This window comes from Narcine bancroftii, chromosome 6 (assembly GCF_036971445.1).
Source record: "Narcine bancroftii isolate sNarBan1 chromosome 6, sNarBan1.hap1, whole genome shotgun sequence".
Taxonomy (NCBI): domain Eukaryota; kingdom Metazoa; phylum Chordata; class Chondrichthyes; order Torpediniformes; family Narcinidae; genus Narcine; species Narcine bancroftii.
The window spans coordinates 215,311,964-215,336,686 of record NC_091474.1 but is presented as its reverse complement, the minus strand read 5'-3'; the positions used below and the strand labels follow the sequence as shown (position 1 = coordinate 215,336,686).

At 40.5% G+C, this 24,723-nt stretch overlaps 1 protein-coding gene across 2 annotated transcripts in view; it reads left to right on the top strand.

The window, feature by feature from the left end:
* The window catches only part of ascc3 (activating signal cointegrator 1 complex subunit 3), a 484,134-nt gene that overhangs the window by 80,331 nt on the left and 379,080 nt on the right, over window positions 1–24,723 (top strand). For both annotated transcript variants that reach the window (XM_069887454.1, XM_069887456.1), the window contains exon 10: window positions 6,722–6,886. In XM_069887454.1, coding sequence (XP_069743555.1) covers window positions 6,722–6,886 — 165 coding nt within the window. The remainder of the gene's footprint in view (window positions 1–6,721; window positions 6,887–24,723) is intronic.

Sequence of the window (24,723 nt, the reverse complement as noted above, 5' to 3'; positions counted from 1 at the left end):
GGCACGAAATTAATGAATGTATAGGGAAAACAGTAGGTATATCAATAAAAGCACCATTGTGTAAAAATGTTTTATTGCCTATAAACATGGGCAATAGAATATTAAATTTGTGGAATGAAAAAGTTAAGATGTATTAAGGACTGTTGCACGGAAGGAACTCATCCTATGAACAATTAAAACACAAATATGGAGTGGCCATTGGGACCTTCTTTTGTTTTCTCCAGCTTAGATCATTCTTAAGAGAAGATGGGAACCAACGTTGACCCCATCTGAAATGAGTGGAACTGAACTAACAGTTTGGATGGGGAAAACATCTAGATTTATAACAAAAATGTACTATGCTCTCCAGAGATCAAGGGAAAGATGGGAGTCAGACTTTAGTGTGGTGATTTCAGAATGAAACTGGTTAGATTGGTGTAAGGACAGCATGACATCAATTATAAATGCAAGATATGGACTGGTTCAGTATAATTTTTTTTACACCAATTATATCTTACCCCACATAATTTACACAGATCAAAAGATGAAATTTCAGAGATATGTTTCAGATGTGGGACTGAGGCAGAAACCTTTCTACGTGCCACATGGTTGTGCGTGAAAGTGAGGCCATATTGGCAAACAAATCACAGAAAATTAACCAGGATAACAGGAGTGGCCTTCACGGGTGGCCCAGAGATATATCTATTAGGTAATTTCATGGAAGTGAGCAACATTTGACCAAATATCATTTATAAAAATAGCACTGGCGGTAGTGAAAAAATGTATCGTGATGACTTACAAGTCCGACTCCTCTCAACTTTTAGCACGATGGACTGCGGAAATGAACAGCAGTATGCCAATGCAAAAAGAAAATCATATAATTTAAAGAATAAATAGGACACTTTTGAAACGGTCTGGCAGCCATACCTGGACCTCATTGGGCCCAGATATAGTAATAAAAAAGAACAAAAAAGGGTATATATACAAACACATAGTTTCCCCAACTGTACTCTAAATACTTAAAATATATGTAATTTCTGACAGTGAATGGATCTGTATGTATGGAAGTGTGAAGGAAGGGAGGGACTGTTTTGTTTGTTGTGTTTGTGAGAGAAAGTTTAATATATTGTGTATTTAATTTGTTACTGTGTGTAATTTTTGAAGAAAGAACAAAAATAAAATATTAAAAAAAGCAATCTAAAGAAAGCATGGAAAATCTCATGGATAATCAGGAGTGCGAAAAAGGCATGTGGAGCCCTGCTAAATGCAGAGCTGCTGAAATAAATGCTGTCCACACCAAGCAAGTAAACCAGTAACTGGTGTTTATTCAAACCATGCACATTCCTCTTTAGCAGAGGCGAACAGGCTCACAGGAGTGATGACATAATGCTGCTGTGAGGCTTGGCCGTTCCCCTGGCAATGCGTTCCTGCAGCCCCTGTGCCCTGCCCTGCAGGCTGTTCGCTGCAGTGATTCGGCCCGTCGTGTGCGGGGTTAACCTGGCCTGCAACACCACCCTCCATCCCCCAAGACGTTTGGGAGATTGACTTTGGGTGGGTGCCCACAGCACTGTATCATAGGGGCTGGGGAAGGCTTTAAACAGTCCAAGTGGGCTTTCTTAAGGCAGTAGACTGTAAACATGTCGTGCCTGCCTCCAATGTCTAAAGTATATACAACTGCTTCCCTTCTCAGTACCTTGAAAGGCCTTCATGAGGGCACTGCAGAGGGTACCTGGTTTGACCCGTCTTACAAAGACAAAGTCCGCGACTTTGGGTTTTTGTGGGACATAGCTGCTTGACGTCCCATGGATGGTGGTAGGATGTGGACCTAGGAGGGCGGTGTGGTTCCTCAGCCACTGTAGGATGTCCAGGGCATTCGGTGGTGGTTCCGTTGAGCTGAAATTGATGTCGTCTGTGATGGAGAGCGGTGCTCCGTAAACCATTTCCACCGATGAGGTGGGGAGGCCCAGCAGGACCCATTGGAAATCATCCGTCCAGTTGGGCACATTGCAGCCATGATTTGAGGGCTGCTTTTAGATGGTGGTGAAAACACTCTACCAGCCCATTGGATTGGGGATGGTAAGCGGTTGTGTGGTGTAGCTGGCTGCTGCAAAATTTGGCCATGATCGCCCAGCGTGAAGAGATAAACTGGGCTCCCCGGTCCATAGTTATGTGGGAAGGGACACCCAAACAGACGACCCACTGTGAGGTAAAGGCTCTCGCACAGGCTTCCGTGTCACAGGCCGGCATGGGCACCACCTCTGGTCAGCATGCAAAGCAGTTGACCATCTGGCTGATGGAAAGGGGCCCTACAATGTCCACGTGCACATGGTCGAACCTGCAGCTTCGACCAGCTTCAAGCTATCCTTCCCTATAAGTGACTTTTGCACTTTGGGATGGGCACTCTCCCATATTAGTTGATCAACTAATCCTTCCTATATATATCCTTAAATCTACACTTTGCAGCAACAATTTTTAGTCGAGTGAGTAAATTATCAACAGTTTCATCAAATGAGCATTTAATTCTATGATTAGACCTGGGTTAAAGGTTAGAAGCAAACTTTGCAAATATCTGCTCTAGATCATTTTACTCCACCTCTATAAGCTCCCAGCTATTAAATAAGTCAAGGCCTCTCTCCCCTGTTCAGTGAAGTATAGAACTGACCTTCTCCTCTGCTGTTACATTTTTAAAATAGTTTTTGAATGCTAAATTGTACTTTTGCTAAAACTTTTTAAATGATTCCACAATGTCTTCAGGCTCCCAGTCCACCCATTTTTTTTCTCTTCTTCCCCTTCGTATTTCAGTGACTTACAGTCAATTGTATGGCTTTTATACCGCTGCCACCATGTTATGTCTCTGTGTTACTTGGGAAAATTGTTAAATAACTTTGAGATGCAAGATTCAAATAACATAAGAGATTTTACTTACTGATGCCTTTCACCATCTCAAGAAGCTGTTCACACACACTCAAATACATAATACATATGCCCCACTGTGGTGCACTACAGTTACTATAGTGAGAAGGGTGTATTCTTACGTGGTTACAAAAATAGTTCACATTATCCTGACTATATATCAGTCACACTCAATACTGGCCTTCCTCAAGGTTATACTGCATCTACACATGACTGTAGCCAAATACTGTTTTCACTCCATCTTTAAATTCGCTGACAACATGGGTATTAAATTCTTTCTTTGGCTTGGCTTCGCAGACGAAGATTTATGGAGGGGGTAAAAAGTCCACATCAGCTGCAGGCTCGTTTGTGGCTGACAAGTCCAATGCGGGACAGGCAGACACGGTTGCAGCGGTTGCAGGGGAAAATTGGTTGGTTGGGGTTGGGTGTTGGGTTTTCCTCCTTTGCCTTTTGTCAGTGAGGTGGGCTCTGCGGTCTTCTTCAAAGGAGGTTGCTGCCCGCCAAACTGTGAGGTGCCAAGATGCACGGTTTGAGGCGTTATCAGCCCACTGGCGGTGGTCAATGTGGCAGGCACCAAGAGATTTCTTTAGGCAGTCCTTGTACCTTTTCTTTGGTGCACCTCTGTCACGGTGGCCAGTGGAGAGCTCGCCATATAACAGGATCTTGGGAAGGCGATGGTCCTCCATTCTGGAGACGTGACCCATCCAGCGCAGCTGGATCTTCAGCAGCGTGGACTCGATGCTGTCGACCTCTGCCATCTCGAGTACTTCGACGTTAGGGATGAAAGCACTCCAATGGATGTTGAGGATGGAGCGGAGACAACGCTGGTGGAAGCGTTCTAGGAGCCGTAGGTGGTGCCGGTAGAGGACCCATGATTCGGAGCCGAACAGGAGTGTGGGTATGACAACGGCTCTGTATACGCTTATCTTTGTGAGGTTTTTCAGTTGGTTGTTTTTCCAGACTCTTTTGTGTAGTCTTCCAAAGGCGCTATTTGCCTTGGCGAGTCTGTTGTCTATCTCATTGTCGATCCTTGCGTCTGATGAAATGGTGCAGCCGAGATAGGTAAACTGGTTGACCGTTTTGAGTTTTGTGTGCCCGATGGAGATGTGGGGGAGCTTGTAGTCATGGTGGGGAGCTGGCTGATGGAGGACCTCAGTTTTCTTCAGGCTGACTTCCAGGCCAAACATTAAACTCTTATCTAGTGGCATGGTGTCAAGAAACCTCTTTCTTAATTTCAATAAAATGAAGAAGATGATCACAGATTTCAAGAGAGGGGGTAGAGTCTGCACCCCTATCCACATCTGGTACTGAAGAGGAGAAAATATACCCCTTCAAGTTCTTGGGAGTAAGTTTGCAATGATCTGATCTGGACTAACTCTGTTTACATGATGGTCAGTGAAACACAACAATGCGTGTACTTTCTTAGACCTAGAAATTTCAGCAAATCCACCATATCCCTTGACAACTTTTACATGAGCACTTTTGAAAATGTATTTCCCAGAGTGGGTGTGAATGTATCTCAGAACATCATATAAACTTCCTTCATAAGAAAGGCTGGTCACATACTGAAAGACTACTTGGTACGATGTGACAAATGAACAAAAACTTAAAACTTAAGCTTAAATTGTACTTGAATTTTAGGATAATTTTTGCAATTAATTGATGTATTAAAAAAATTCACAAAAGTATTATCAGAACTGGCAGAATTGCAAGGAGAGGGTATATAAATGGTTAGAATCTCTTTTCTCAGGATAGGTGAATTTAAAGGTAGGGGCATAGATTTAAAGTGAGATGGGGGAAAAAGTTAAAAAAAAGACCTGAGGGGCGCCTTTTGAGCTTCCAGAGGAAATGATAGAGGTCGGTACAATTGTAATGCTAAAAGAGCATGGGGGCATAGGGGGATAGATAGAAAAAAATTAGAGGTATATGGGCTGAACACAAGCAAATGTGGCTGGCATGAGCACATCATTTGGTTGTTACGGGCCAGTTGGACTGAAAGACCTTTTTCATGCCATGGAATTCTGACTCTAAATTCTTGCAAATACCAATTGTATTCAGGAAAATTTTCAATTTTTTGTGAATATGTTTTCATTTTGTTTATTATCATCTCATTGTGCATTTACATCCCGACATAATAGTGTTTCCGCAGACCATGGTGCTTAGACAGAAGCACACAATACACAGTACATAAAGATCACTAAATAATCTGTATTAGGGTTAGGGTTTATATATACACACACACATATATATTTGGGATAATTATCATGGTTAGAGATACTGTTCATTGGTTTCACAGCCTATGAGAATAAGTTATTCCCCAGCCTTGCAGTCCTGATTGGCGGTGGGTTGAAGATACTGTGCACTGAATGAAAAGGGGCTTCTGTTAATTCCTTCAGCCCAATTTAAATAGCGCTCCCAGTAAATGTAGTCTGTAGAGGAAAGGGAGACCCCAGTTATCCTCTGGGCTGCTTTAATGATCCTCTGTTTAGATTTCTGATTTGATGCTTTGCAGCTAACATACTACACAGCCAGACAGAACATTCTCTGTCCACTTAGAACAATCTCTTCATCCAGAGGGTGTTAAATCTGTGCAATTTGTTGCTGTAGGCAATTGTGGAGGGCAGGTCATTGGGTGTATTTAAGGCCGAGATTGATAGGTTCTTGACTAGCCAGGCCATCAAAGGTTATGGAGAGAAGACCGGACAGTGGGGTTGAGTGGGAACATGGATCAGCTCATGATTAAATGGAAGGGCAGACTGGATGGATAAATAGCATATTTCTGCTCTGATGTCTTATGGTCAATGGTACTCATGTAAAAGGTTGTCATGATTGGAGCTGGTAGCCTTGCCCTCCTCAGCCTCTTTAGGAAGTGTAGATACTGCTGCGACTTTCTGTCTAATTAGCAGCTGTTGTGAATCCAGAATAAGTTGTCCCTTGTCTGCACACCAACAAACTTTGTGCTCTCCACTCTTTCCATGGCTTGTAGTGGAGAATGATCGATCTTGGCAATGAAGAGAAAATTATTAATTCTTTTCAGTGGAAGCTAATGTACTCTTTATATGTCACACAAATAAATGCAGGATAGTAATTGTACCTCTTTATTCAATGTGTGTTGGTAGGTTTACTGACTGACTAGTTTCTTTTATCAGGTATTACAGTAGAGTTCCAGTTGTGTTTAACATTTGCTATGCTGCCTTTTTAGGAAATAACAGGAAATAAATTGATTCCTTGTCTCCAGAATGGTCAAGTTTGAATGGTTAGGAAAAATTTTGTATTAGGGATGGATTACTATCATTATGGTCTTGCATTTTATTGCTGACATTACAAGTTAAAACAGGGTATGAGGTATCAAGAGCAGATTTTTCTCATCTGGCCAGAGCATTATGAAAATAAAGTTATTTCAGCTTGTTTGTATTTAAGTATGGAGTTCAGAAAGTTGTTAATTGAATGTAAGTTTCTGTGATTATTATTAAATGTCATATCTTTGGTGAATGTCCATTCTCAATATTTGGTGCTTTTTAAGATGACACTGTTTCATGTAAGATGCCTGAATTATGGTTCCAGACAATTTTCCCCTTGACATTCTGAATAACCTTGATGCTGTACATAACACCAATAATTTGTGCCAATAATTGACTTGTTTATTAATAACAGTTCTCACATTAGGGAACATAAACTCTATTTTTTTTATTTCTAGATCTTTCCAAACAATTGAGAAATTGCAGCATTTTCTGTTTATAAGTTAAAATATTGCACTTTTTTTTCATAATGATTGAAATTATATATTGAAACTCATGTGTAATTCATGTAAATTTTTTTTTTTAATCAGATGCTTGTCACAACACCCGAAAAGTGGGATGTGGTAACACGCAAAAGTGTTGGAGATGTTGCCTTGTCTCAGATTGTAAGACTTTTGATACTGGATGAGGTTCACTTATTACATGAGGATAGAGGACCAGTTCTCGAAAGCTTGGTGGCACGGACACTACGACAGGTAAATAAATTTGATTCAGTAATTTCTTTTCACACTTCTGCTTTGTTACTGAACAATTTTTAGTGCCTGAAAAATACAACATTTTTGTAAACACTGTACCACAATTCTTTAGTCATGAATGATGATTCAGTCCTATCATCATTTTTACATTTAATATTGTTTGGCTGTAATTATCTTATAGTATGAAATATTAATAGTATCTTTATAGGAAGACATGATTATTTTGATTCAGTTCTCCAGAATCTACTGTCAGTGATAGAATGAAAAAGCTTAGTTTTAGAAGTTGGACTGTTGTCAGATATTTGAAAGTAAATTTGTGTGGTGGATGAACAGTTAAGAAATATAATTCTTAATTATTTAGACAAGTTCAAAAACTATTAAAAATCAATCTATTATTAAAAAAAAACAAGCAAAAGCATGTGTTGTTGTTAAAGCAGCAATTCAATTAAAATATTGGAATAATTCAGTTGAAAAGAATATAAATGACCTAATTTCTTGCTTGCTCACAGACGTTCCATGACATTAAAATGAATGGAGGCCTTGCCCTGCCAAATTGTGTCTACATTTCAATTTGACAGTTACATTTACATCCAGCACTCAACTGCCCACAGATCAAACCTCTCTTGATTTTATTTCTATCATGCATCAAAATCATAATCCAAATAGAATAATCCTGTGATAACTTTATCTCTATTAAGTTTGTGTAATATTTTCACATTCAGTCGCTTTATATTTTCATTGAATGTGGTAACAATTTTTGTCAAATTATCAGCAATTTTTGCAGCACATTTTCAAAAAGCAGAAACTATGTTATAGAACATAGAACATTACAACACTGTACAGGCCTTTTGGCCCTCGATGTTGTACCAATCTATATATTCCTTCCAAAAAAAATGAAACACTTTCCATCTCAAAACCCTCTATTTTTCTTTCATCCATGTGCCTGTCTAACTCAGAGACTCTTAAATGCACCTAATATTTCAGCCTCTACCACACACCTGGCAAGGTGTGTAAAAAAAAAAAACTATCCCAATATATCAGGTAACTAACAAGGAAGCAAGTTCTTTCCTTATTCTCTTCTCTGACCTGCACAACTAGAGCTGAAGTGATCCTGTGCAAGAAGTCCGTAGCACTGCAGTGCTTGACTGCCATCATTGATCCAGCCAGCAAGATTCAAGGCCACCAACATTCTTTCACACTTTGCTAGCCTACCGAGTTGTCCTTTGTAGAGTGGTATCATTACCCAAGGCTGTTAGACAGGACTCTGACAAATACCAGAGAAGGCAAGTTTTGTTTATTCTGATCTCAATGGATTTGACCTTTGCCTCAATGTAGCAGACAATGTATTGGTGCTCTCATGCTCTACGGTGACAAAGGTTGAAATGTATTTTTTTAATTCTATAACATTAAAGTGATATTGGACTATGCTGCAGGTTTGTTTAATAGTTTCAATATATAATTTCAAAAATTCATTGATTTCAGTGATTTAGAAAGGAAAAGGACATGTCAGGGGAAGCACCAGGCATACTAAAAATCAAGCACCTACCTAGTGAAGCTTGGACAGTCATGCTAAACAACAAAAATGCCATGCTGGACCATCAATTTGATCTTTCAGCCAGTCTATTACATCAAATCAAAGCACTGCAGTCTGACCACACCTAATCAAGAATGGTCTTCTTCTTTGGCTTGGCTTCGCGGACGAAGATTTATGGAGGGGGTAAAAAGTCCACGTCAGCTGCAGGCTCGTTTGTGGCTGACCAGTCCGATGCGGGACAGGCAGACACGATTGCAGCGGTTGCAAGGGAAAATTGGTTGGTTGGGGTTGGGTGTTGGGTTTTTCCTCCTTTGCCTTTTGTCAGTGAGGTGGGCTCTGCGGTCTTCTTCAAAGGAGGCTGCTGCCCGCCAAACTGTGAGGCGCCAAGATGCACGGTTTGAGGCGTTATCAGCCCACTGGCGGTGGTCAATGTGGCAGGCACCAAGAGATTTCTTTAGGCAGTCCTTGTACCTTTTCTTTGGTGCACCTCTGTCACGGTGGCCAGTGGAGAGCTCGCCATATAATACGATCTTGGGAAGGCGATGGTCCTCCATTCTGGAGACGTGACCCATCCAGCGCAGCTGGATCTTCAGCAGCGTGGACTCGATGCTGTCGACCTCTGCCATCTCGAGTACCTCGACGTTAGGGGTGTGAGCGCTCCAATGGATGTTGAGGATGGAGCGGAGACAACGCTGGTGGAAGCGTTCTAGGAGCCGTAGGTGGTGCCGGTAGAGGACCCATGATTCGGAGCCGAACAGGAGTGTGGGTATGACAACGGCTCTGTATACGCTTATCTTTGTGAGGTTTTTCAGTTGGTTGTTTTTCCAGACTCTTTTGTGTAGTCTTCCAAAGGCGCTATTTGCCTTGGCGAGTCTGTTGTCTATCTCATTGTCGATCCTTGCATCTGATGAAATGGTGCAGCCGAGATAGGTAAACTGGTTGACCGTTTTGAGTTTTGTGTGCCCGATGGAGATGTGGGGGGGCTGGTAGTCATGGTGGGGAGCTGGCTGATGGAGGACCTCAGTTTTCTTCAGGCTGACTTCCAGGCCAAACATTTTGGCAGTTTCCGCAAAGCAGGACGTCAAGCGCTGAAGAGCTGGCTCTGAATGGGCAACTAAAGCGGCATCATCTGCAAAGAGTAGTTCACGGACAAGTTTCTCTTGTGTCTTGGTGTGAGCTTGCAGGCGCCTCAGATTGAAGAGACTGCCATCCGTGCGGTACCGGATGTAAACAGCGTCTTCATTGTTGGGGTCTTTCATGGCTTGGTTCAGCATCATGCTGAAGAAGATTGAAAAGAGGGTTGGTGCGAGAACACAGCCTTGCTTCACGCCATTGTTAATGGAGAAGGGTTCAGAGAGCTCATTGCTGTATCTGACCCGACCTTGTTGGTTTTCGTGCAGTTGGATAATCATGTTGAGGAACTTTGGGGGACATCCGATGCGCTCTAGTATTTGCCAAAGCCCTTTCCTGCTCACGGTGTCGAAGGCTTTGGTGAGGTCAACAAAGGTGATGTAGAGTCCTTTGTTTTGTTCTCTACACTTTTCTTGGAGCTGTCTGAGGGCAAAGACCATGTCAGTGGTTCCTCTGTTAGCGCGAAAGCCGCACTGTGATTCTGGGAGAATATTCTCAGCGACACTAGGTATTATTCTATTTAGTAGAATCCTAGCGAAGATTTTGCCTGCAATGGAGAGCAACGTGATTCCCCTGTAGTTTGAGCAGTCTGATTTCTCGCCTTTGTTTTTGTACAGGGTGATGATGGTGGCATCACGAAGATCCTGAGGCAGTTTACCTTGGTCCCAACAAAGCTTGAAAAACTCATGCAGTTTGGCATGCAGAGTTTTGCCGCCAGCCTTCCAGACTTCTGGGGGGATTCCATCCATACCTGCTGCTTTGCCACTTTTCAGTTGTTCGATTGCCTTATATGTCTCATCCAGGGTGGGAACCTCATCCAGCTCTAGCCTTAGGGGCTGTTGAGGGAGCTGGAGCAGGGCGGAATCTTGGACTGAGCGGTTGGTACTGAAAAGAGATTGGAAGTGTTCTGACCATCGGTTGAGGATGGAGAACTTGTCGCTGAGGAGGACTTTGCCGTCTGAGCTGCGCAGCGGGCTTTGGACTTGGGGTGAGGGGCCGTACACAGCCTTTAGAGCCTCGTAGAAACCCCTGAAGTCGCCAATGTCCGCGCTGAGCTGTGTTCGTTTGGCGAGGCTAGTCCACCACTCATTTTGGATCTCCCGGAGTTTGCGCTGAAGATGGCTGCATGCGCGACGGAAGGCTTGTTTCTTCTCTGGACAGGACGGCTTTGTAAGGTGAGCCTGGTGGGCAGCTCGCTTCTTTGCCAGCAGCTCCTGGATTTCCTGGCTGTTTTCGTCAAACCAGTCCTTGTTTTTCCTGGAGGAGAAGCCCAGTACCTCTTCAGTGGATTGCAGTATGGTAGTCTTCAACTGATCCCAGAAGGTTTCAGGGGACGGGTCCGTGAGGCGGGTTGCAACGTCGAGCTTTGCTTTGAGGTTTGCCTGGAAGTTTCCTCTCGCTTCGTCTGACTGCAGTTTTCCAACATTGAACCTCTTTCTGGGGGCTTTATTGTTCCTGGGCTTTGGCTTGAAGTGAAGGTTGAGCTTGCAGCGAACCAGCCGGTGGTCAGTGTGGCATTCCGCGCTAGGCATGACCCTGGTGTGGAGCACATCTTGTTTGTCACTTTCTCGCACCAGGATGTAGTCCAGGAGGTGCCAGTGTTTGGATCGGGGATGCATCCAGGTGGTCTTAAGGCTGTCCCTCTGCTGAAAAAGGGTGTTTGTAATGACAAGCCGCTGTTCTGCGCAGAGCTCCAACAGGAGGCGCCCATTGTCGTTGCACTTGCCGACGCCATGCTTGCCCAGGATTCCTGGCCAGGTTTCTGAGTCTTTGCCGACACGAGCGTTGAAGTCGCCCAGGATGACAACCTTGTCGGCTGTAGGGGTACGTTGGATGAGGTTGCGCAGGTCGGTGTAGAACTTGTTCTTTTCTGCTGGTTCCGCCTGGAGGGTTGGAGCATAGACACTGATGAGGGTGATGTGACGCTTGTTTTGAAGTGGGAGTCGCATGGACATGATTCGGTCCGAGAGGCCTGTCGGAAGGTTTTCGAGTTTGGAGGCAATGAAGCTCTTGACCATGAAGCCTACACCAGATAGGCGTCGTTCATCCGAAGGCTTGCCAGACCAGTAGAGTGTGTAGCCCGCGCCGCGTTCTTGGAAGCTGCCTACATCTGCCAGGCGGACTTCACTGAGAGCGGCTATGTCGATGTCAAGTCTGAGGAGTTCATGTGCAATGAGGGCAGACCGACGTTCAGGTCGATGGCTGTCAGTCTTATCTAGCATGGTTCTGATGTTCCAGCATGCTAGCTTGAGTTTGTGAGCATCTTTTGAGGGGGAGGACGTGGAGGGGGAGGACGTGGAGGGGGAGGACGTTGAGGGGGAGGACGTGGACCTGTCCTCGGGCCTGCGCAAAGGAGCTTTTAGGTGGAGTGCAGTGCGCGCAGTACTGGCCCCACCCTTTACACCCATGGTTCGTGTGCCGTGGCCAAGCAAGCTGGGACGTGGCAGCGAGGTCCTTGGGTCGTAGGTTTTATATCGGAGTGGCCTTCTCCTATGCAGGTTTCTTACCCGGGCTGGAGGGGCCTGCCTCTCCAATCAAGAATGGTGGTGAACAATTAAACGCCCTATAAAGGAGGAAACTCAAAAGAACATTTCCACTTATGGATTTCCTCTAGATCCATGCATGCTTTCTTCTGTTGCTCTGTTTTCCTTTAACATTCCAAAGATGTATTGGTTGTTATGTGAATTAACTTTTAAATGGATGGTTCGAGAATTTGCTGCTGGGTATGAATGGGTCTGTAGGAGAGAACAAGTTACAGGAGACTAAGTGGGATAAAACATTTCCCTGAGTACCAGCATAGTCTCAAGGGGAAAGTAGCTCCTTGTATAAAAGAATTGCATTGTTTGTTGTTTGTTTCTGAAGATGCAGTGAAAAACTTTGTTTTGGATGCTGTCCAGGCAAAACCACCCATACTGAAGTATAGCAGAAAAAGCAATCTGCTCAAAAGGTCAAGCAACATCAGTGGGAGAGAAAAATAGTCAATGGTTTGGGTGTTAAAGAGTTCCTACCTCAAATGGTGGATGCTGGGTGTAGTCAATAGTCAATGGTTTGGCTTCCATATTGTGATGGAGGTTGGATCTAGACTCAGGTTACCGATGGTTTGAACTGAACTGTATTCTTGTGTGGCTGTAGGGGCTCTGGGTGTCATGGAGGCAGATCCATGAACACTCAGTGACTTGGAGGGAATATCTTTTGCTTCTCTTTCTCCAGTAATAGGTGCTGGGAAAACCTAATGTTAAACTTTATGGCAAACTAAAGGCAATTTGTGTAATATTACCTTTCTCTTTTATTACATGACATAGATAATACTTGATTTCCAAAAGTGAGATGTTCTGAAGAAAAAGAAAAAAAAAACAAGAAGCTTTAGAGAGAAAAAATATGTATTGAAATAGTGATTAAAAGAGCAATAATCTCTTTTACTATTGGTCTTGAACAAGAGAAAACCAAATATTTTGCTCACCCTTTCTTAAAAGCTGTACATTATTATCTTGGTAACTGAATCAAGGCAACAAATTGAAAAGCAAGTTTGAGAGATTGAAACATTGAATGGTGAAGGGGAGATATTGTTTATAATTGATTTAAAAAAGATATCATTGGGTAAAATATTGAATACTTTAAGTTTTAATATTAATATGCTTAATAGCCCAGTGAAAAGGAAGAAGATATTGGCAGGTATCAAAAAAATGAAAGTTGATGTAGCCTTTTTGCACGAAACTCATTTAATTGAAAAAGAACATCAGAAGTTAAAAGGAGATTGGGTAGGATATGTTACAGCTTCTTCATTTTATTCAAAACCAAGAGGAGTCGCAATTTTAATAAATAAGCATCTTCCGCTTAAAATACAAAATGTAGTTATTTGGTACATTGTCAATTTTTTTTGGAATACTGGATACTTATGAATAAATGTGCACCAAATGTCGATGATGAAAAATTTATACAAGAATCATTTTTAAATTTAGCAAATGCACATGAAAGTATATTAATAGGTGGAGATTTCAATATTTGTTTAGATAGGTCTACAAGAGCAATAATAAAGGCAAAAGCAGCTAAAGCTTCATTGTTGTTAATGAATGATTTAAATTTAATAGATGCATGGAGAAGAATTCATCCAAGAGAAAGGGATTACTCTTTTTATTCAAATAGGCATGATACATTCTAGGATTGATTTGCTTTTAATATCTGCACAACTTCAAGGTGGAATTCATCAAGCTGATTATAAGGCAATAATTTTATCTGATCATTGATAATCATTGATAATAACAATGTTGGATAGAGAAGAATCAGTTTGCAGGTGGAGGTTCAATTCTATATTAAAAAGAAAAGATTTTTGTGAATTTATTAGAAGACAGATAAGAATCTTTTTTGAGACTAATTCCAATTCAGTTACTAATAAATATATTTTATGGGACATAATGAGAGTGTATTTATAAGTTCAAATAATAAGCTATACTTTGAAAATTAAGGATTATATGAAAGAAGTAGAACAATTAGAGACAGAGACAATGAACTTAGAAAAGGACCTACAGCGACAAGTAAATGAGGACAAATTAAGATATGTATTAATAAAGCTTCAGTATAATACTTAGCAAACATATAGAACAGGAAAAGCCATGAGAACTAAACAGAAATATTATGAATTGGGTGAAATGGCACATAAGGTTCTTGTGTAAGAACATAAGGTAAAGGCAGAAAAAAGTATAGAGAATGATTATTGCAACTAAAAATTATCTTAATTTAATTACTTATAAACATCAAGGAATTAAGGAAATTTTTAAATAATTTTAAACAAAATTATATCAATTAGAATCTTTAAATGATGATAATAAAACAGATAATTTACCTAAATTGGAAGAGCAGAGAAAATTAGCTGCCCTTTCACCTCAGTGGAGGTTAGGGAAGCACTGAGCTCATTACAAAGTCTATCCAGGAGAGGTTGCTTTCCCACCTGAATTTTATAAAGAGTTTAAGGATTTATTAATTCCCCCATTTATGGAGCTATTAGGACAGGTGGCTGAAATGCATACCTTTCATTGGAATTTTTAATATGGCGATAATAACTGTAAATTTTTAAAAAGAGATCCTTTAAGACCATCATCATTTAGACCATTTTCATTGTTAAATGCAGGTTATAAAATAATAGCAAATATATTAGCAAATAGACTGGCAAAATATTTCTGAAATTAATAAACATGGACCAGACTAGTTTTGTTAAAAAAGAGAAAAATCAGCAGATAATGTGACTAGATTATAGAGTATAATACATTTGGCACAAAAGAGAGAAAAGCTAAGTGTAGCTGTGGCTTTAGATGTGGAAAAAGCATTTGACAGATTAGAATTAGACTTTTTATTTAAATTACTTGACAAGTTTGGATTGGAACCAATATTTGCAAATTGGATTAAAGCTTTATATAATGACCAAAAGCTAAAGTTGTAACAAATGGACAAATGTCTATGCCTTTTCATTTAACTAAGTCTAACAGACAAGGGTGTCCATGATCTCCAGCTTTATTTATTTTAGCAATAGAACAGAAATTATCTGGTCTGATTCTGATATTAAAGGTTTCAAAGTTGGTAGAGAGGAATATAAGATTAATTTATATCCAGATGATGTAATAATTTATTTGACAGAATCAGAAGGCTTAGCAAGTAAATTATATTTAAGGTTAAAAGAATATGAAACAGTGTCTGGTTATAAAGTAAATAGGGATGAAAGTGAGAATATGCCTTTTATTAGAGGTGATTATACCCAGTATAAAAGAGATTCCCAATTTAAATGGCCAATGAATGGAACAAAATATTTAGGGATACAAGTAATAAATTACCAATAACACTATTGGGAAGAGTTAATTGGATAACAATGAATATCTTTTACAAACATTGACTTTATCTCTTCCACATAAATATTTTTCAGGAATTAAATAAATATGTAACAAATTTTCTTTGGAAGGGCAAGATGTCATGGTTATGTTCAAAATTTGGGGCCACTTTGGACAGAATTAGGAAAATTTATGAACAAGTTATAGGAGGTAAATTTCCACAAGATCCAAAGCTTTTTTTATGGGTAATATCTTGGTAATAAGAAATTGATTTTTTTTTTCAAAAGGAATTTGTGAAAATTGCATTAGCAATTGCAAGAAAATGTATCGCAGTGACATGGAAATCAGACTCCCATTTAGAGAGGCACATGTTGACAGAGTTGTTGACAGAGGACTGATAGAAAATGATGCTGGGGAAATTATAATGGGTTATAAAGAAATGGCAGAAGAATTAAATCAATACTTTACGTCAGTATTCACTGTGGAAGACATTAATAATATCCCTGACAGACGGAGGCTTCAGGGAGTAGAGTTGGATACAGTTAGTAGAGAAATTGTGCTAGGTAAATTGAATGGATTAAAGATAGATAAATCTCCCGGACTGGACGAGGTACAGCAGCGGGTTTTGAAAGAGGTGGCTTTAGAGATTGTGGATCCATTGGTGACAGGGGAATGGAAGGTTGCAAATGTAGTTCCACTGTACAAGAAAGGTGGGAAACAGAAAAAAAAGAAACTATAGACCTACAAGTCTGACATTGGTGGTTGGGAAGATATTAGAGTCAATCCTCAAGGATGAAGTTATGAAATACTTGGAAATGCATGACAGGATAGGTCCTAGTCAGCAATCATTTTTTTTTAAAGAGTAGATCCTGCCTGACCAGTCTATGAGAGTTTTTTTTGAAGAAACCTCAGGTAGGATAGACAAAGGGGAGGCTGTGGATGTTATATATTTGGATTTTCTAAAGGCTTTCGATAAGGTGCCGCATGTTAGGTTGCTAAATAAGATGAGGGCCCATGGACTTACAAGGATGCTATTAGACTGGATATAAAATTAGTTGACGGGCAGAAAGCAAAGGGATCATCCCATTCAGGATGGCTGCCTGTAACAAGTGGTATTCCGCAGGGGTGGGTTTTGGGGCCGTTGCTGTTTACAATTTATATTAATGATTTGGATTGTGAAATGAATGGTTTTGTGGCCAAATATGTGGATGATACCATGATAGGTGGCGGAGCAGGAAGTGTTCAAGAAACCGTAAAATTGCAGAGGGATATAGACGGGGGAAAAATATGGCCGATGAAGTACAATATTGAGAAGTGTTTGGTTCTACGTTTTGGCAGTGGAAATAAACAGGCAGAGTACTATTTAGATGGGAAGAAAATTCAATCCTTGGAGGTCCAAAGGGATCTGGGTGTCCTTGTGCAGAGTAATCTATAAGTTAACACCAGGTGGGATTGGTAGTGAGGAAGGTGAATACTACGCAAGCATTCATTTCAAGATGAATAGTGTATAAGAGTAGAGAGGTGTTAATGAGACTCTGTTGGGCACTGGTGAGACCCCATTTGGAGTACTGTGTACAGCTTTGGGCCCCCTATCTTAGAAAGGATGTGATTTTGTTAGAGAAGGTGCAGAGGAAATTTACGAGGATATTTCCTGGAATACGTGGGCTAGCGTGTGAGGAGCGTTTGTGAGCTCTTGAGTTGTATTCATTGGAGAATAGGAGAATGAGGGGGGATCTCATAGAGACATTTTGAATATTGAAAGGTTTTGACAGATAAGATGTTCCCTTTGATTGGTGAATCGAGGAAAAAGGGCCATAGTCTTGAAATTAGAAGTTATCCAAGTAAAACAGAGAGGAAGAAGAGCGTTTTTAGTCAGAGGATCATGGATCTGTGAAACTCACTGCCGCACAAAGCAGTGGAAGCCAAATTACTTGGAGTATTTCAACAGGAAATGGATAAGTATCCCATTAGTAAAGGTATCAAGGGAAATGGGGGGGGGGGGGGTGGGATGGCTAGAAATTGGAACTAGGGGTGGGCATAATTTAGCTTAGTGTAGTCACGGAACAGACTCAATGGGTCTAGTGGCCTCCTTCTGTTCCTTTATCTTGTGATCTTGTGAATGGAATGATGGCATGTGGAAATACATAGTTGTATACCTCTTGAGAGGATTACATATAATTTAAGGAATAAAGATGATACTTTTTTTTAGGTATTTACAAAGGGTTTTCTCTAAACCTCACGGAATGATGCAAGTTCCTTGGGAGAAGTAAATGAATAATATTGAAAAGGGATAGTTGAGTCAATGGTTGTGATATTTTGGTAATCAGGTGTGTTTCTTTATTTTATGTTCTTTGACTCTATTCTTTTTATTTCTTTTCCACTTTTTTCTCTTTCTTTGGGGATTATTATTTGGGGGTGGGGGGGAGCTAGTGGGTACATTTGATTTAGAATATATGAATATTATTCTTTGTATTGGATATGAATACATAGATGGAAATTTAAATAAAAATATTCAAAAAAAATTGAAAATTAAGAATAACTTGAGCAATAAATAAATCCCCTTTCATCTCAGATCTATTTATTTGGGGAACATGAGATTCTTTAAATTTATTTAAACTTTTGAAACAAATATAAACAGCTTCCTGTAATAACTTAGGAGCTAAGCTTTGTAATACTCCATTGTCTTTTGCACTCTTATTTAAAGTTGTCTGTTTCATCAACTTCACCTTTCCAAGTCTGTGGTTTTGTTCTGCTTGTTGAAATTAATTTGTATTTGATAAAGGTTACCTCTCTATATCTCTGGATTTTTATTGTGATTGACAGTAATTATCAATTTTTCTAATCAGCCTTGGTGAAGGTCATTTGGAATGTGAAGCGATGCTCTCTCCTGTGGCAGGTGACATTTCCTTTGTACGTGTTTAATTTCATCGAATCAAAGCTTTTGTTGTTGAATCCATGTTGGTACTATTGTGGATTTGCAGACACAAAAATGGAGGATGTCTATTAATTTATTTAGTGTATGATTCTTGACAGATGTTAAACTGTGCATTGTCCCTCAACTTGATTTTGTGTTCTGAATATTCTCATGTTTTAATGATGATAAAATCAATTTTTTTTTCCAGAGCAACTGCATACTTTTAACTGATCTCAAGCCACTGCATTTTGAAGACGTTACGTTAATTCTTAAAATAGTGGCAAGTGGAATGCAAGTGCATTCCTCCACAATTAATATGGGAGAGGAGGTGGTCCTGGAAAACAGCATTTCATGCTCAATTTGACTGTTGTGCTTTAAAGAAATGGAGCATTTGTGAATGAATTTTAAATTTATTGCTGCATGCATTTACATCTCATTTAGCAATAAAGATCTCCTTCCGTGAGATTTATGGTCCTGCAATTCTACTCAATCTTTCTGGCCCAAAAAGGGAGAAATTAAACCAATTGCTACAGATAAGAGATTATAGAATTTTTTTAAAAATCCACTTTTTTCCTTTTATAACTTCCATTGGCAGTTCATTCCACACACTTATCACCCTCTGTTTGGGGAAAACAAATTGCCCTCAATTCTCTCAATGCCATCAAAATGGGTGGCACGGTTAGTGCAACTCTATTACTGTGCTAGTAACCTGGGTTGGAATCCAGCGATGTCTATGAAGAGTTTGTATATTCTCCCTGTATCTGGGTGAGTTTCCTTTGGGTGTTCCGGTTTCCTCCCACCCTCCAAAAATGCACAGGGTTATGTTAATTGGGTGGCACGGGCTCATGGGCCGGAAAGGCCTGTTACCGTGCTGTATGTCTACATTTTAAAAATAGATAAAAGGATTTAGCCTTCCTCCAATTTAGGTCTTTATCTTGAGAGCCAAATCCATTTTTTTTACATCATTCTTTAAAAAATTTACAATTCTGGTCAGTGGTCTCAACTTCTTTCCCTTTTGGTATTTCAGTAACTTGCCCTGCCTCATTTCTAAAAGGGAGGTTCAGTGTTATCCCCTTTCAGGTTAAGAACATGGTGATAGAATATAGATATGTTGTTGGGAGATAAATTGGGGTAGAATTTTTAGTGTAGGTCACATTGTTGTGAGCCCAAAGGATCCCAAAACCCAGCAGCAATAGATCTTCTCCACGACAAATGGTTACTTAAACAAAAGTTGTTTTTAATTGTCTATAAACATGGAAACAGAATCAAACTTTAACTTATCTCTATTAACTTAACTAACCCAAATTAACCCCCTACTAATTCTAAGCACATGTGGATGATGTGTGTGTAAATTTAAGAAAAGTTCTTTGGTTCACAGTTCAATCTCATGTTTCATTCTTTCAAGTTCACAGTTTGCAGGTAATTCTTATACTGTGCACAGAAATTAACATGTATAAAGTTTACCAGGCTTTGGTGCTTGAAAGGTATATGTTTACTGCTAAGGAAGGTTCTTTGGAGGTTTGCAGAGAGAGATTTATTGTTCCAGGATTTCCACAGCTGAGGTACCACCATTAGTCACCTCAATGTCTCACTGATGAAACTTGTCCCATCAGGGTTTTCCAGATGGTAACCTCTTTCTTTCAGGCTACCACCGAGTTCCTTTCTGTTCCTCTTATTCCAAGAGAAACATCAGACAGATAGCATTTCCAACCATCTGCCACTCTGGAACTTTCTGTTTCAATTCCAACAAGCTTCCTGCTTGCTTTAGCTGCGACTGTTCAGTCTCTCTTTTCCTTAATCTTCCAACTGCTACAAAGCCCATGTGACTCTCTCACTTGCCACAAATCCCCCATCTTCTCAGAGAAACAATAGGAGTTAGTTGTCTTAGGTAAACAAAACTTCTCATTGACCTTTGAGTGAGCACCTTGCAGTAAGGTCAGAAGTCTTGTAAAAATGTTCAACACAGATGACCTGTCTCCAGTCGATTCATTTGATGACATCATTTCAATTAGCACCTACTTGTAGAATGTGCATAGCATTCTCTATAGTTTCTGTAAAGTTCACTGAATATGAATTCTTCAGTATTTCAAATAAGATCTGCTTTAAAATGTGTGTATGCATGTAACATACTCTAATTTTACCAATTTCTCCCAATATTTATCTACATTTCAACATACAAACACTTTAAAACAGATCTTATTTAAAATACTGGAGCTTTGCTCATGCTAGACATGTTGGGGCCAACAGTCTTTGCAAAAGCTATGGAGAGTGCCCAGGAGACTTCACTAATGGATTATTGTTTACAAAAAAGCAACAGATGAAAGAACTTGTCGGACCCGCCAACTGTCCGGAGTGGAACTTGCTGTTCTAATTGGGTGTGACAAGCAATGAGAGTCAAACAGGCTTTTCTCTCAGAGAGAGAGAGAGAGAAAGAAATCAGTTCTACAATTTTGCAGTCAGCAGTAGCAGCTGGGACTGGAACAGGACAAGCTGTCAAGCTTGTGGAGAAACCCATTTGGAAGACAAGGTGTGAGTGCTTAGTTCAGCCTGGTCAAAGCCCTTGTGATCATGCAAGAGGAAAGGATTGGCTGCCTAATGTTTCACTTGAAAAGAGAAACAAAAAGACACTTTGTGGTGACCTGAAGGAAAGAGGTTATCATCTGGAGAACCCTGAGGGGTCAAGTTTCTTCAGCAAGACACTGAAGTGGCTGATTAAAAAGAAATCAGTTCTGGGTGTCCTGGATCATCAAATCACTCTCTCTGAAAACTGACAAGAACCTTCCTGAGTGGTAACCATTTACCTTTCAAGTACCGAAGCCTGATGAACTTTATGAATGTTAAATTCTGTGCACAATATAAGAATTGCCTGCAACCAATGAACTTGGAGGAATGAGAAGTGCAATTGGACTATGAACCAAAGAACTTTTCTTAAACTTACACACACATTACACATACACGTGCGCTTAGAATTAGAAGGTGGTTAAGTTAGGTTAGTTAAGTCAATAGTGATGTTAAAGTGTGATTCTGTTTTCATGTTTAAAGATAATTAAAAGCAACTTTTGTTTTAAGTAACCGTTTGCCTTGGTGAATATCTATTGCTGCTGGATTTTGGGGGTCTTCTGAGCTCATAACAACACCACAATTTGAATATTGAACCTATGTTTTGAATGGCAGAGTTGGCTAAAGGGCTGATTGGCCTACTCCTTCCTCTTCTTATGTGACCTTTTGACCAAACTGTAAAACCATCACATCAAAAGCAGTTCCATCTGACAAAACTAATCGCACACCAGTGTGAATTGATGTCATTGCCTATTTTCTGCCCCAATGCAGATCTGTGGGAATTTGAAGAGGCTCTTCTAAAATATGCTGTTTGTCTTCAAGTGCAGCAGTGGGCCTATTTTAAAATCTTTGGAATGTAATTTCTTACATAAAAAAATTATAAATTAGCTCCTCTACACCAATAAAATCAGTAAATTGATCTGCAGAGGAAAGATTTTTAGATTTTCAGCAAATTTTGTTATGAATAGTGACACTGGTTTTAATACATCATTATTCTTATTTCAATTTTGTTCCTATTGTACAAAATTAAGACAAATAGTGTGGAATTTCAACCTAATTTATATTAATATAGCCGACCACTACTAAGAAACACACACACAGTGTGGCAGGTTAAGCTCACTCCTTTATTAGGGCTGGAAAGGCTGCTTTTATACTGTTCAAGTTCCTGCGGTTTTTGTTGATTGACTAATTCAGCCGTATGAATAACAATAGCGGGCGGGAACATTCATTCATATGAATGCTCTTCTTCCCCAGCCTGATTCTGCTGAGTTAGTTGGGCAGCTTGACCAACACCATTTTAGGGCTGTTGGTCTGTTGCTGTTCCAGCTTCTATCCCCGCTGGTTCGTTGACCTGGGAGTCACTTTACCGATCTCTGTTCCGCGTCTGCTGCTGCGCGATGTGTCGGCCCGATCTCTGCAATTGTGGGCCGCCACATTAAAAGGATTGTAATTAAAGTTGACCAGTTGCAAGATTCATGACAATCTTCAGATGTGGAGATGTTCATGTATGTAAAAATCAGAAAGTGGTTATTTTCAGATGGGATTAAATATGACTGTCAGATACAGCAATGAGCTCTCTGAACCCTTCTCCATTAACAATGGCGTGAAGCAAGGCTGTGTTCTCGCACCAACCCTCTTTTCAATCTTCTTCAGCATGATGCTGAACCAAGCCATGAAAGACCCCAACAATGAAGACGCTGTTTACATCCGGTACCGCACGGATGGCAGTCTCTTCAATCTGAGGCGCCTGCAAGCTCACACCAAGACACAAGAGAAACTTGTCCGTGAACTACTCTTTGCAGATGATGCCGCTTTAGTTGCCCATTCAGAGCCAGCTCTTCAGCGCTTGACGTCCTGCTTTGCGGAAACTGCCAAAATGTTTGGCCTGGAAGTCAGCCTGAAGAAAACTGAGGTCCTCCATCAGCCAGCTCCCCACCATGACTACCAGCCCCCCCACATCTCCATCGGGCACACAAAACTCAAAACGGTCAACCAGTTTACCTATCTCGGCTGCACCATTTCATCAGATGCAAGGATCGACAATGAGATAGACAACAGACTCGCCAAGGCAAATAGCGCCTTTGGAAGACTACACAAAAGAGTCTGGAAAAACAACCAACTGAAAAACCTCACAAAGATAAGCGTATACAGAGCCGTTGTCATACCCACACTCCTGTTCGGCTCCGAATCATGGGTCCTCTACCGGCACCACCTACGGCTCCTAGAACGCTTCCACCAGCGTTGTCTCCGCTCCATCCTCAACATCCATTGGAGCGCTCACACCCCTAACGTCGAGGTACTCGAGATGGCAGAGGTCGACAGCATCGAGTCCACGCTGCTGAAGATCCAGCTGCGCTGGATGGGTCACGTCTCCAGAATGGAGGACCATCGCCTTCCCAAGATCGTATTATATGGCGAGCTCTCCACTGGCCACCGTGACAGAGGTGCACCAAAGAAAAGGTACAAGGACTGCCTAAAGAAATCTCTTGGTGCCTGCCACATTGACCACCGCCAGTGGGCTGATAACGCCTCAAACCGTGCATCTTGGCGCCTCACAGTTTGGCGGGCAGCAGCCTCCTTTGAAGAAGACCGCAGAGCCCACCTCACTGACAAAAGGCAAAGGAGGAAAAACCCAACACCCAACCCCAACCAACCAATTTTCCCTTGCAACCGCTGCAATCGTGTCTGCCTGTCCCGCATCGGACTGGTCAGCCACAAACGAGCCTGCAGCTGACGTGGACTTTTTACCCCCTCCATAAATCTTCGTCCGCGAAGCCAAGCCAAAGAATTTGTGCATGGATCACTAATTCTGTTAAAATGATAAGCACCACATATTAAATCAAGTTTCAGTTACGCAATCTTCAGTTTTAAACTGGAGTCCAATTATTTCAAAGTTAAAATAAATGTAAAATATTACATTCAATTACACAAATGTGTGCATTATTTTATGAAATGTTCAGGAAAGCAAAGTAATAAAAACCAATGTATCAAGGCATTATGCTTTTCTGTCAATACTCAGATAAAGTGGTTGCTGGTTTTCACTATTCTCAATAAATAAAGCAACTGTTTATTTGTGGCAGTTTACTTTCTGTTGTGTTTCCTTAAAATATTCATTCTTCTGTTAATATCTGCTTTTTTAAAATTGGTCTGAGATGACTCAGATATACAAATAATTTTCACTGTTCTTTGGAAGACCTCACTTTTCTTAGACAACTGAGAACCATCATTACAGAAATGATGGATACATTTCAATTCATACAATGTTGCTCGCAGTCGAGTGCTGTGTTTTAAATTCATTTTACAACTATGCACAATCAAATAGTTGGGTCTTTATACCACAATTCATCATGGATAATATGCTGTCAACTGCTGATTGTCAATAAATAGAACTGGAAGACAGACACTTGCAAAAAAAAAAGAAAGACAGAGTTTTGTAGTAAAAACAATGAAATATAAACTTAAATGACTCTTCATTTTACGGGTATTATTCAGATTATCCATTAAAATATTTCTTGATTTTCCATTTGCTGACCTGCATTATTAGAACTTGTGATAGCTAACAATAATCTTTTCTTTAAAAAGGATTACTGGAATTTTGTTGCCCATGTTTGTGGAGGAGCTAGTGGAGTTGTTCAAGTGAACCGGTACGGACTTGAGAGGTGACATGGCCTGTTTCCGTGCTGTAAACCGTTATGTAGTTATATGGTTTACAATGAGTAATAACAATTAGATTCTCCCCACACTTAAAAGCTGATTCCTTGAATCATTGCAACACTGGCAGTAAGGATTCACTAAAAATTGCTCTCACAGAGAAATGCTGAGGGGAACACAGAATAAAGAAAGAGTTTGATATAGAAGCTAACTTCTATGTTAACAGGATACC